Below are 13,488 nucleotides of genomic sequence, written 5' to 3' on the forward strand. Positions count from 1 at the left end.
CAAATTACAACTCTTAGTGAGAGAAACATCTAACTAGGACTTTCAAAATGTGGGAAAATAATCTAGCTTTGATGTGAAAGAACATAAAAATCAAACTACTGATGTTTTAAACCAAAATAACATGCCAGCACTCAATTATGATAGAATAAAATAACCGTGTAATTTAAAGAGAAATAACTATGGAGAACCTTGAAAGAAATAACGAAAAACGGTCCCATAGATGTCACAACTATGACTGTAAACGCATAATTATGAGATAAAAAGTCACAAATAAAAGTTTCTGCATCTGCATGGGTGTGAATGTGTAAACCTGGACTGAAAAGCTTGTGAAGAATAGTGAACAAAAGATTACGAACATTTTCAAGAAGCCAATCGACCATGTGGAAAAACACAATGGCTCTAAAAATGATGGGAAACTAGCAGAAAGATGATGGAACACTGGAAGAAGTGCAGCAATAAAAGAAATGACTGACTGAGGTAAGAAATCAACTGTACTAATGACTCTAAACCATCATTAAAGCTAAACAAAAAAACACCAACAGGCTGTGAGGAGGCTTGTGTCACATCTGTGATTAATTTTGGACAAAATAAACAGAGGATTTGTTTTTTTAACATGCTGCGTTCATATCAGTTTTCTTTAAGTGTCCCACAAAGTCCCAACAGCACTCTAGAGCTGAAGCAGATGGATGCAACTCCACTTAAGAGATCAAACGGGAGGTAAGGCGTTGTACTGGACGCTGATGTAGGGCTCTAACATGAGCTGGGAACCACTCTGCAAAATGTTACTGGAAAACAAGTTTCCTGCGACGCATCCCAAAACCGCAGAGACCAAAAAGGAAAGAGTGAAGATGCACAGCTTGAACAGACTTGATCCGTGGATGTTGGTCTTCGAGGCGTCAGCAAGTCCTTCCTCTCTAAGTTAGTTAAAACAAAACACAGGGACACATGACACGCAGCAATAATGAAATAACGAGTGTTTTGGAGCGGTTTTTCCTAAAATACCTTTCAGTACTGAGGTCAGCTTTGGGAGAATCCAGCAGAACTCCGTTCTTCTCCTGCAGAGATGATTCAACACACCAACTATGTCATTTATAACAATCCAGAAGGTACGCCAAGGAAAACTCAAGTCTTGCAACAAGTACCTTCAACCTCGACAGATTTTGTTGGAACCCTCGCTCATGTCCACTTGGATTCATTATCATTAAACCAAAGTCTAAATAAAAAACTACAAGTTGGTTTTACCTCCTCATCAGAAGCCACCAGAGTGAGATCTGTGAAGCTGGACCTGCTGGGGTTCATCTCAGCAGATGAGACCAGCAGCTGGATTTCTTCTGCCAAGGACAGATGAGAACTGACTAACCCCTCGTCTTCTCCCATCACCTCAGCCAGAACAGGGCTGGAAAAACAAACACACAGTCACAACAATCACCTAAAAAAGAAAGGCGGACCAGTGTGTGAGAGTTACAACGAGGCCTCGTCCAGTCTGTCCTCCAGCTGCTTGCTCAGCTCCTGCTTCGTCGTTCTGAGATCCTGGAACAGATAAACTCTAAATGAAACACTTAAAACAGCTCAACAGGGAAAAAAAAAAACAACCTAAAAAGTGAACACTGTTACCTTGATGATGTCAGTATATTCCTCCATGGTTTCCTCCAGATGCTTTATCTGCAGGTCTTTCTATCACAATCACAAATAACAATAGTTCACACAATAAACATAAAATTGCATCGTTTTTGAATTAGATGAATATCTTAAAAGGAAATCCTGACTCCTAATCCTCTATGTGTTTCTGGTGCTCCTACCTGCTGAATAACCTCATCCCTATGCTGCACTGCTAACTGAGTTTCCTCCATTTCCATCTGACAAAACACACCAACATCATCATCATAACAAACCAGGAGCTAATTTAGAAGGCATCTGTTAACCTGTTGTGCCATCTATAAAAGAGGATGAGATGCTGTAACCCCTGCACGAGTCGGCAGCTTGAAGTAGACGCCCCAGCGCTACCTGCATGCTCTGAAATGAGGCCCTGAGGTTGCTCAGAGTCATCTTGTCTTCTTCTCTCTCTTCCTCCAAGTTCCTTACCTGAAATGGTGAAAGCAACACTAGCTGCATCCCGCAAAGAATATATTGGACTGATTTAAATTCCCAATTCTTTCACAAAACACACAGATGGCAGATTAAAGCAGTCATGTGTAAAGCAACAAAATATCCACCAGGACTGTTAGCATCTTATTTTCTTCTTTCGTGGTGTTTGATTTCCTTTCCTGCAGAGTGAAGCCAAAGGAGTGGTGTGAACACTGATAGTTAAGAGTTACAGTATATCCATGTTGACCACCCTCTTCCTGTTGACGTACCAAATCTTGGATCTCTTTTACACTGAATCTTTTTTCAGCTAGGTCTCTAGCCGTCAGGAACTCACAGGGCTCTGCTTCAACCTGCTGTGCTTCAAAAATGACTTTCTCCAGCCTGGAGATACACAAACACACACAGCTTCTGACTGTTTCTTTAACGTAGAAACTTGGGGAAGGTGGGTAAAAGTGGACAAGATAGAGACACAGATCTTATAGAGACTTGGTAAAAATGCACCATGGCTTACTCTTTCACTTGTTTTCTGAGTGTGGTGTTCTCAGAGCGGAGTGATGCTATGTCATCATCAGCAACATCCAGCCAGGACCTCATCTCATCATTCAGTTCCCTCAGCTGATTCTGATTGTAGTCCAACTCTGCTATTCTCTCCTGCAGCTCCTTTACTGATCTTTAAAAACACACACCAGTGAGAATATAACACCATCATCCAAAAGTACATCTCATATTTTTTGTGTTCGTAGGACATCACTCACATAGTTTCCTCTGTGGAACTCATCCTGCTGGTGTACCCCTGTGCTCCAAAGAAACTACAAATTATTATTTATGTTTTACTAAAATGACCAAGAAAGACTACAATTTCCTCCATCTCTAATTTTACAAATCCAAAAAATTTACAAATAATAAATGACTTCGTTTTTTTTTTCAATACTTTGCCAAGATTTACATGAAGCAAACACCATGTGAGGACATGGCTTTTCTTTTTAAATATAAAAATATATTCAAGTAAAATTCAATGCTAAAAACGTTTGGTGCTAAAATTAGTTACTGTGCAAAAGATGGCGCTTCTCACAGCAACCTTTATCATAATGACTAAAATGTTGTTTATATGTATTAATATTGATCTATAAAGAATAAAATTAGTAAAGAACATTGTAATTGAACATTTAAACTCTATTAGCTATGCTAATGCTAAAGCTAGCTTATCTTCAAACTTTCCAATTAGCTGTAAAATCTCGTTTAACGGGGCTCTTTAAGTTATATTACCGCACTGATTTTACTCATTCTAAATAAAAAATATCAAACTAATTTCTTACCAACATGAAACGTTACTTTTCGGCTAAATCTGGGCTGCTATAACAAACAAGCTAACGAGCACCTGCAGCGCTAACGGGTGAGTAAAAACAAGGCATGGATTATGTCCGTTTTTCCTAACAAACACAACAATTATCTAATTTGACAGTCAAGTTTACTAAATGCTGCCAATGATTCAGGACAAAAATGTCTGGAAGAGGCAGATTAGAGGGAGGAACATCTTTACCTTTCTCCAAGTAGGGATAAAGTTCATATGAATACAAAAAAACTCTAAAAGGCATTGATGTTTCATTTAACTGAAGCTGTTTTAAAAGGTAAAGTCTACTATCAACTAACTGTAGGTTTCCATGTTTACTTCCAGCTCAGCCTTTGACAAAACTTTCATTTTAAAAGTTCTACATAGTCTAACAACCTAATATATAAAAGACTCAAAATAAATTACCTGTTGAACTTTTAATACCCTTACTGGTAGATTTTAATCGATCGTTTTACTTCTTAGAATAACTAAAAAAACAGAATATGATGCAAAAGTTAATTTATTTAGTAGTTTACCTTAAAAGGTGGAACTAATATGAGATACTCAAACATCAAATCCAGTTAATTCAAGTTCAGTTTATTTGTTATAATTGTGATGATTATGGCTCAAGACAATTAGAATATTGTGAAAAGGTTCAATATTCTAGACTCAAATCAGCTAACGAATCCACACACCTGCAAAGGGTTCCTAAACCTTTAGATCAGGGGTATTAGATTCCGGGCATGGAGGGCCAGTATCCAGCACGTTTTAGTGGTTTCTCTGATCCAACACACATCAGTGGTTGAATCACCTGTGCAGGAGCTGATTAGGTTCTGCAGAAGCCTGTTAATTAACTGCAGATTGAAATCTGGTGTGTTGAAGCAGGGTTGAAACTAAAACATGCTGGATACCGGCTCTCCAGGCCCGGAATTGAATATCCCTGCTTTAGATGGTCTCTCAGTCTAAGCTGAATTTCTGACATTACTTTTTCACCACCCAACCATTGTCTATACCCGCTTGTCCACACAGGATTGCAGGGGGGTGGCTGGTGCCCATCTTCAGCAATTTTGAACCATCAACATAGAATTTGAACCCAGGACCTTCTTGCTGCAAGCCAACAGCACTAGCCACTGTGCTACTGTGCAGCCCAACTTTTGCACCATATTCTTATTATTCTCATTTAACCCATAACTGTTTCACTGAGAGAATAACTTTACAAGTATCATCTAGTAAATGAGTGACATTTAATGTCTTATAAATTTTAAGTTGAGAGTAATGCAGGTAGACAAAAAATTTAATTAACAAAACACCTCTTACAACACAAGTTTAAAGAATGCAACAGTCACAGCAAAGTATGTATAATATCGCTCTTCAAACTGTTCAATAATGCACTTTAACCCAGTAAAACCCAACATTACAAAAATTTGCATCAAAACAATTAACAAAACAAACACAAATTTTGGCTTTAATATCATTTTTAGCAACAAGAAGGAAAAAAAAACCCTCCCAAAACAAAGACGTTAATCTTGTTTCAAGGCAATAATTCAGATAGTGAAAAGTGCACAAGAAAATAACTCCAGCGAAGAACTGAAAGACCATGGCATCAGGTGTGTTATGGCTGGTGGCCATAACAAGGTGAGGTAAGACATTAGTGCATGTTACATACTGAACTGAGACGGGCGACACACATGTAACAAATGCATTGAGTATTTTTCAACTGATCTGTATGAATAACAATAAAACACCAGCATGGCTTCCCAGACTGACTGGAACAGCAACAAAACAAGACTTCAAAACTCAGGTTTACATACTGTGTTTAACCAGATGGCATTACATCACCTAAGTGTGTAAAGAGAAACACAAGTTAAGTGATACACTAGTTCTGAGAGGGTCTTGAATGATTGTCTTGCACGATGCTGTGCGACCCTCTCATTGTTTATCCTGACACAGAATTCAGTAAAAACCCACGAGGCATCTTAATGTTCTAGGAAATCCCTGAATTAGTAGATTTAACATCACCACCAGGAGCCACTGTCAGCCTGCAAGTGCTTCTTAAATTATACATTTTTATTTCAGTGTTTTTCAGTGCTACCTTTGGAATGCCACTCATTACTGTGTAATACCCTGAGGCCAGCCACATTCAGAGCACAGATCCAGCAGGTCTCAGCACAGCACAAGGCTACATACTGGTGTATCATCGCAACCAGTGAGATCCAAATCAACCCCACGATGTTTAAGCACCATCCCACCCAAAGCTGCCAAGGTTCTTTTCCCTGCTGCTGCAGCTCCCAACATTAACCAGCCCCACTAAGGTAAAGGCGTGCCACCTGCTCAGACTTCCAGCTGTCACTGGGATGGCTCCAGTGATCCTGTGACCTGGAAGTTTATCCCATCTCCAGGCAGTGGGGATGGGATGAGTGGGGAGAGCCAGCAAAGGTACCAGCGAACTCCCAGCATGTGACGCAGATTACCAAGGAGCCCCAGGCTGTAGGGACGGCGAGATGAGTACCACTCTCTGGTGGTCTGACCGCGAAACATCAGGAATAGATGGAAGAAGAAGAATGCAGACACTAGCAGGAGACCCACCACACACGTGTCAGCGATGAAGGCGAAGGCAAAGGCGCGGGCTGACACCTTGCCTAAAGGATGTGGGAAGAGTAAGATGCAGATTAAAATAGTACTCGAGATATAAATCTGAGAGAACGCAGTCAAAATGCAAATCTGTACCTGAAACAAGCATGATCCAGGGTATGAGCAGCAGCAGGACGCTGTGCAACGTCACGCCCTCTTTCAGGATGACGATGAAGACCTCTGCGTTCATCACCACGGCGTAGAGGAGACCCGACCACATGAACAGCAAGCAACTCAGGAAGTAGCGGTAATTGTGGAAGCCGACACACTGGCCAAAAAAGACGCAGTGGTGGTCCCTGCGAAGCACACACACCTTGCAGTCGTAGCAGTGGGAGCAGCGAGGGGGAGTGTGTGTCTCACACGTGTAACAGTACCTGTGTTACCAAGGAAACGAGATGGAACTGTGGGAGATGCCTCTGTACAGAATATCAACATTGACACTGGTTTCTGTATCAACTTCAAAAGTCAATAAATATTTCACAAACTCCCAGTAAGGCTGATCAAAAATTCCTCATGTTACTGGAGCAACTGGAAAAGAGATCTGAACACATGTAACCGATTAGAAAACATATAACTCTATTATTATTATTATTATTATTGTTATTAATAACAACAACAACAATAAAAGGCATTAAAAGGGTTAGATATTATCATATACTGGCATAGTTTTAATTTATTAATAATTATAATGAATTAGCAACTGTAAGAAAATATTAGTCCTATCTAACAAGTATTGAGCTCATTTGGTCATCACTTTTATGCTTTTTATTTGGCTAAGAGGGCACATCTTATGTTCAGCTCACCTTTGGTACTGCCATGTGGGTCTCTACTGCCTTTTTAACTCATTCACTGCCATTGACGACTAAAGTCGTCATTTTAAATCCAACCGTTCACTGCCAATGACGACTTAAGTCGTCATTTGCATTTTTTTTACTGTGTGGGCGTCGGAACGAGCCCCCGCACTGTGAGAACAAACATCTCAGCTCTAAAGCCGATCTTCATCCGCATACATCACACGTCACGTGATCAGGAAGCAGAAAATCCATGTGCTAGGAGATCGTTTTGGGTTGCTGCTGTAAAAACAGTGAGGCGCGAACAGGGAAAGCTTCTGCCCATCACAATTCAACAACGGACTATGAAAGAACGGAAAAGCTCGAAACGCGCGTGTAGGAGCCAATATTGTTTGGGTTTACATTATATTATGGTCCAAGTTCTTTTTGATGTCTCATATATATTTCAGTTTATTGCACTATGGTTTATATTTCTTTTGACCACTGGTGGCACTGCGGAGCCTATATAGGTGTCAGGGTGGCAGTGCACTGGGGTTTTGGGGTGACGGGAGGTCACACGGTTTTTACCGCTTCATTTGGTTTCATTGCATAACTAATTTGCCGTTGTAATTTTCATCATTTTCATAACCTTGACAAAATATCGCTATTCTGGAACCTGCATAACTGTAATCGTCAACATCTTCAATAAATGGGATAATAAACCCAAGCCCGCTTGCCGCCTGGACAATAGCGTTGAAGCGAGTCATTGCCTCCACCCGATGGGACTTGATAGTCGCAGATTCTTCCTGATGTAAGAGGTGAGTCTCCGCTTTGCTTTGGTTGTTTTGGCGTCAACATCATCCTAGCGTTCAACGTTCTGTGACTCTTAAAAAAACAGTAAAAACGGTGAGAAACGCTGGCAGCAAAGGGCTTTACCGATCAGGCAGTGAATGAGTTAACATTCCAAATATGGAAATAAAAATCTTGTCTGTTTTCTGACAGTGTTTGGTTTTAGGAATCACGTGTCTAAGACAAGCCTAATGTCCCTGTTTGGGATGTCACAAATGGGGAAATTCGAATAGAAACAGCTCTCTGAAGGAGAGCAGCTGCCCAGAGGAGCAGCAGCTTTACTTCAAGCCCCTCCCGTATATTGGAGCTTCTCAGCCTATAGCAGCCTGAGTGGGATGGTGGTGGGTGTGGCCAGTTCCAGTTGATTTTCATAAAGAGACAGAGCCTTGAAACAGCTCTTTCTGGAAAGAACTGAAAAGGTCAAAAATAAAACTATCTGAAATCTTTGCGTCAGAGGGATTTTGTGCAAAGAATTTCATAAACATGTTTTATATCGACCACAGAAGTATTATTACTTAAGAGAAAAAGTCACATGTCCCCTTTAAAACTAAAACATGGAAATGTTTCCTTCAAACAAATATGTAAAACAATTAAGGTGTTTGTTTAAATCAGTTTAATTACAATTTAAATTATGAAAATAGAATGATTATTGACTTTAAGTATATTTAATAAAGATAGCCTTCACTTACATCTCATTTTTATTTTAAATCTAAGTTATTAGTTTGTATCGGTCCAGTAAACCCTCCTACTGGTGTAAGAGTCAGGATAAGTTTATTTTTCTGACAGCTCAGGCAGTGGTGGTGGGTAAAACGCTACATCTATACATTTTACTGTAAGAACAAAAAAATGCTCGTCTTACCTCCACCCCTGTCCCAAGCCATCTCCTCCCAAGAACACCCCTTTAATGCTGGGGTTCGTTTTCAGGAAGAGGAGGGCGTTCCAGCAGATGTTCCCCAGCATGAAGTACTGGGCCAGCAAGTGGACCACCTTCCAACAGGCGGTCCACTCCTTTTTCTTCGGCTCCGCCTCCAGGGGAGCCTCGACCAGCACCAGGTAACTCACCTCGCCAGTAATGGAGAAAACCAGGAAGGTGTTAAGAAACACTGGCAGGTGTTGACAAACCCTTTGAGTTCTGCAGAACACGGTGCTGGCAAAGCTCGTCATGTTGTCACCTCGGCCAACTCTCCGTGAAGTAAAAGTGGTTAAAAGTGTGAAGGAATTAATTTACAGACGCACAGTTGACAGCTAGCTAACTACCCTCAGTTAGCTTCACGCGCGAGTTTATAACAGAAAACTGTATGACGTCAGTAAACGATCATATCCTCTTGGGGAAATGTCCTAGCTGGCAAGATTAAACAAAACGAACTCTATTTTTAAACGGGAAAGAAGTTAATCATTTATCATCTATGAACTCTACAAGTGAATCGCTGAAATCACGTCCGCGATTTGTGTGTTACACCATAACACGACCGGAGTGTAACAACGCAGTTTAGTTCTGTTGTTGAAATAATTACGAAGATCCTTCTGATTTCACATGTAAAAAAAACTATTTATTTATGAAGTTCATAAAGATAATGTTTCTTTTTTTAAATGTAAAAATAGTATTTACTTGTACATTATAATCACATCTACATGTTATATATATATATATATATATATATATATATATATATATATATATATATATATATATATATATATATATATATATAATATAAACACATGTTAGAATGCTGGTATGTGATTGGCAGCATACATCTGTTCCCTCCTCGTCATAGGCTTTAATCCCTGATAATCTCTTCATCTGAAGAAAGCTCGCAGTCATGGCTGCACCAACAGAGAATTTACTGTCCCTTGGGTTTCGAACCAGAACCAGGGAAAATACTTTAACAAAGCAGAGGGAGTACTGTTTAAAGGAAAGGTAAGACACTTAAATAGACAGTGTTTATATAAAAGATATGATCATATTATTGACTTTAGGAATATTTGTCTAACAATTTTTTAAAACAAATGAGATTTAACAGAGTAGCACAAAGTGCTTTATTGTAAATTTTTTTAAATAAATAAATAGATGCGCTGACCACAGATGACACAGATCCCACCTAAATGTCTCCTTGTTTCCTGTAGTAGAGCGATGCTCCTTCAGCAGCGTTTACAGGAACTGAAGGACAGAGAGCACCAGGCTCAAAGGCACAACAAGCAGCTGCTGCAGCAGTTTGAGAAGGCTCAGGACACACTGGAGGAGATGTTGACCCGTAATGCTGCCATGAAAACTATTCGGGTGCACAAACACAAAGAAACACACAAACACATAAAATTTATGGGGTAACTCTAGAATGTTAGGCTACAGTCAGGATTTAACAGCTCCTCAGACCTCTCCTTTGTGACTTTCTGGAGTTAATCTCAACATTTTGACATTTAACAGATGGAATATGAGAGATACTTAGAGGAGAACTCTCCCCGCTGGCAGCAGCAGCTACAAGAGGCAGCTCAGCAGAAGGTACGGTCATAGGAATGTGTGTGTGGAAGCAACTTCCCCTTCCCTAAAATGAAAAGAGAAAATGTGGATTTGTTCAACAGAAGATGGAAGATTGTTCCAGGGTATATCAACAGAAATCAGAAGAAAACGAAGTGTTGACATCCACAGTAGATGCACCTAAGCTGTCACATGGTTTGTTTACTTATAACTTTTTCTTGTTTTAAATATGTTTGATTCACACACACAAGATTCTGTGTCATATCTATATTTCCAGATCCTTCAATGCAAAATCAAAAATGTGTTCCTTCCCATGAAAACTCAGATTACCCACAAAGTAGCTTCTCCCACCATCCCTTCTCCCAGCTGACCTCCACTCAGACCCACACAGGCAGGTTTCCAGGATTCCTCACAGCTCTTCATCGCACCCACAGCCCCCTTTTCTTCCCTCCACCCAACTTCCTACTCCCTCACTCGTTTTTACTCCAACACCCAACCTCCTCGCTGGGTCATCAGCGGTGGTCCAAGCAGGAGGCATCAGGCTGGGACCCCGGCTCTTCGGGATCTGTGGGCCGATTCCACACAGAAAACCCCCCTCCATCAAGTTTTTCTGTTGGGGAAGGAAATGAGACAAGTGGAGCAACGAACACCAGTAAGAAGAAAGATGGTGGTTTGTCTCCTGGTCTGGACGTTAAACCAGGTGAGAGGAGAATAAAAATCAGGTTCAGTTTTGAGTAGATTTGTCTTTCTGATGCATTTCAGTAACTTGTCCTTGTTAACGTCCTTTTGCAGTTCGTCTGTCCAGCAGTCATGAACAGAGCAGTGGGAGCAGCAGAGGTTCCCCTCTGGCTGGCAGAGACAAGAGGAAGAGGAAGAAGAAGAGAGGAAGAGGGCAGCAATCATCACCAGACTCTCAGAAGTAAGAAAACAGGTTTATTGTGCCGTTGACTCTGATTAGGTGCAGACCAACTTCATCCAAATAACTCGCATGTTTAAACGATTTACTTTTAAAATATTAATTTCACCTTAAAACAAATCATTTAAATAAAACTTTTAGGTGACACCGATAACATGAAGTAATATACAATTAAATGTTTTCATGACCAGAAAGGGTGATCAGATGTCTAGATTACAAACATAAGTATCATTACTTTCATGGATTGGGAGTAAAAAGGCTTGTTAGGTCTGGTTTGCTTCTGATCCGAGACAGGTCCGTGTTTGGTATTTTTATTCATTCGGAGCAAAATGGGTTAATGTGCGGTACTAATAACCATGCAAAATCCAATGTTTTAAATTTTATTTTGATTTATTAGTTTCTTTTCAGTTGCATAAGACATAAGGACTAAAGTCTGCTCTACCAAGAGGTTGACCCTCAGGTCAGAAGCCTAACATGGTTTCTTAAGTGTGTATTTCTGCCACACCCACCCTTCATAAAGCCAGTTTTGCCTGTTTATTGATGGTGTAACTTCAGGAGGTGAAGTCCAAATTTTAAACATGTTCCAGAGGGGGAAAAGCATGAAACATGTTTGATTTTTTACATTTTACACAAATAATATAAAACACAAACACTTTGTGGCAGACTCAGGATTGAAGGAAGGAAAAAGCGATTAGAGAGCCTCGACTGGTGCAGAGGTTTTAATTCTGTTAATCTGAAATTACTTCTGGTGATGAGGTCAACCATCAGAGCGTGAAAACTGTATGAATAGTTAAACGAAAAGCAATGGTCACAGCAAGCCAAAAATAAACCCACATCTCAATCACAGGAGCAATAAATCATGTTCCTCGCTCCGCTTTCCCAAGGCTGCAAATATCCCATCCTACTGGAATGTTGTGTCACGTAATACAGAATCTCCGGGCTGGTAAACCAACCATCAGTGCACAGTCAAAATAAACTCAATATTTATGTCCAAACATTTCTTAAACATGTACCTCCATTCTGACGGTTTGTCTGAGGCAAAGTTCCATCTCCTAGCTCAGCCAGGGCGTGTTTCCTTGCAGAAAGTTTGTTCTTTACCAACACAGCTGTGTTTCATATCAACTAATGGGCAACTCCTGGTTTCACAAGGGATCAGTCAGCTACTGACTAGGCAACAGTGCCCCCGGCTGGAAATTCTTCAACGTATTTGAAATAAACAACTGACAGCTACACACTTCTCTCTCAGGTCGTACGGGACTTCCAATAAAATCATCGTTGCCTCGTTGGCAGCAGATCAGAGCTCAGAAAGAAATTCCTCATCTGTGGGCAGCGACAGAAGCAACAGCAGCACCGAGAGAGAAGCTCCTGTTGGATCTCCTCTACCTGAAGGAGAAACAGAGAACAGGAGAGAGGATGATGGGGAGAGCCAGCACTCGGATGAGGAGGAGAGTAGTTTGAGTAAAAAGATGGAGAATCAAAGTCATGATGACAAATCACTGAGCTGTAGAGCAGAGGAATCAGGAGGAGACGTGGAAAATAAAAGTAGAGCTGAAGAGGAAATAGTTAGTCAGGAGGGAAGCAGTGATGAAGAGAGGGATGAGGAGGAGGAAACAAAAGATTTGGAAGCTGGAGACGAGGAAAACAGCTGGAAAAGTCAGGAGCAAGTCGGTGATGCAGAGGGAGATGACGAGGTTTCTACAGGAATTAAGACAACAGAAGACGTGGAGCATCAGGAAGATGAACAGTTAAATAACAAAGATACTAAAATCAGAACGGAGAGTTCTGCCTCCTCACAGGATGAAGAGGAGGATGGAAGCGAAGACGATGAGGAGTCAAATAAGGAGGACAGGAATGATGAAGCAGAAGATAGCTGCGATTCGGATGAAATAATTTCTCCACAAGAAAAAAGGTAAAATAGATTTAAATGATCCAACATGGCTTCCTCTGAATTGCGTCTTGTTTTTAGGTCTGAACAGATGCAGACGATTCCTGAGGATGATGAAGATGAAGTTAAGACACAATCTTCTGATGAATCCACCGATGATGCCATCGAGAATCTCCTCGCACCCCCAGGAGCAGGGAAAGTGTGAGTCCTGATCTGGCTTTTCTCTGGTGAACTTCATGAAATCTGATTCTCGTCACTTTTCTTTTGTAGAGAAGAGGATGAGCGCTCCGACCAAGAGCCCACAGGTACAAAATACCACCAGACACTGTCCAGGTGTGACGATGGCCTCTGATTAATGTTGAATTTATTTTCCAGCTGCTTGTCACAACATGAACATCTTCCAAGTGACGGACACGTCAAAGGTGGATCATATCGGTGACTCGGACGAGTTTGATCACTTCTATGACTAAATGTGTCAAAAACAAGTCGTGGCTTCATTAAAGCAGGAGTCAGGTGAACAAAATCATGTCTTATTTTTATGAAAAT

At 40.7% G+C, this 13,488-nt stretch overlaps 3 protein-coding genes and 1 long non-coding RNA gene across 10 annotated transcripts; 1 reads left to right on the plus strand and 3 right to left on the minus strand.

The window, feature by feature from the left end:
• Positions 1-138: 138 nt before the first annotated feature.
• On the minus strand, positions 139-3,767 carry LOC107377296 (myosin heavy chain, embryonic smooth muscle isoform). Of its 6 annotated transcripts, none has more exons than XM_015946819.3 (12): positions 3,626-3,767; positions 2,841-2,878; positions 2,597-2,755; positions 2,355-2,466; positions 2,214-2,264; positions 2,005-2,082; positions 1,800-1,856; positions 1,615-1,674; positions 1,466-1,530; positions 1,243-1,396; positions 1,003-1,055; positions 139-914 (listed from the first exon to the last, which is right to left on the minus strand). In XM_015946819.3, exons 1-12 carry the CDS (start codon positions 3,689-3,691, stop codon positions 707-709), a joined length of 1,101 nt encoding a protein of 366 aa, XP_015802305.3. In that variant the 5' UTR covers positions 3,692-3,767; the 3' UTR covers positions 139-706. The 6 variants fall into 6 exon arrangements, with proteins under 6 accessions (XP_015802305.3, XP_015802321.3, XP_054595105.2 ...); XM_015946835.3 differs by lacking the exon at positions 3,626-3,767 and adding an exon at positions 3,402-3,593; XM_054739130.2 differs by lacking the exon at positions 3,626-3,767 and adding an exon at positions 3,402-3,593 and having other exon boundaries at positions 2,841-2,883.
• Positions 3,768-3,996: 229 nt separating this feature from the next.
• On the minus strand, positions 3,997-9,254 carry zdhhc24 (zinc finger DHHC-type containing 24). Its single transcript, XM_015946850.3, has 3 exons — positions 8,525-9,254; positions 6,143-6,420; positions 3,997-6,054 (listed from the first exon to the last, which is right to left on the minus strand). Exons 1-3 carry the CDS (start codon positions 8,827-8,829, stop codon positions 5,762-5,764), a joined length of 876 nt encoding a protein of 291 aa, XP_015802336.1. The 5' UTR covers positions 8,830-9,254; the 3' UTR covers positions 3,997-5,761.
• Positions 9,255-9,451: 197 nt separating this feature from the next.
• On the plus strand, positions 9,452-13,463 carry LOC107377260 (dentin sialophosphoprotein). The gene is made up of 10 exons (XM_015946773.3): positions 9,452-9,586; positions 9,793-9,946; positions 10,091-10,165; positions 10,246-10,336; positions 10,419-10,841; positions 10,934-11,060; positions 12,304-12,966; positions 13,024-13,143; positions 13,213-13,247; positions 13,318-13,463. The coding sequence occupies exons 1-10, from the start codon at positions 9,489-9,491 to the stop codon at positions 13,410-13,412; spliced, it is 1,881 nt and encodes a 626-aa protein (XP_015802259.3). The 5' UTR covers positions 9,452-9,488; the 3' UTR covers positions 13,413-13,463.
• Positions 9,851-12,295, minus strand: LOC139069898 (uncharacterized). Of its 2 annotated transcripts, XR_011520574.1 has the most exons (4): positions 12,071-12,295; positions 10,513-10,751; positions 10,040-10,208; positions 9,851-9,938 (listed from the first exon to the last, which is right to left on the minus strand). It is a non-coding gene; the product is annotated as an uncharacterized lncRNA (long non-coding RNA). The 2 variants fall into 2 exon arrangements; XR_011520573.1 differs by lacking the exon at positions 9,851-9,938 and having other exon boundaries at positions 9,946-10,208.
• Positions 13,464-13,488: the final 25 nt, after the last annotated feature.

This window comes from Nothobranchius furzeri, chromosome 1, assembly GCF_043380555.1.
Source record: "Nothobranchius furzeri strain GRZ-AD chromosome 1, NfurGRZ-RIMD1, whole genome shotgun sequence".
Classification (NCBI taxonomy): Eukaryota; Metazoa; Chordata; class Actinopteri; order Cyprinodontiformes; family Nothobranchiidae; genus Nothobranchius; species Nothobranchius furzeri.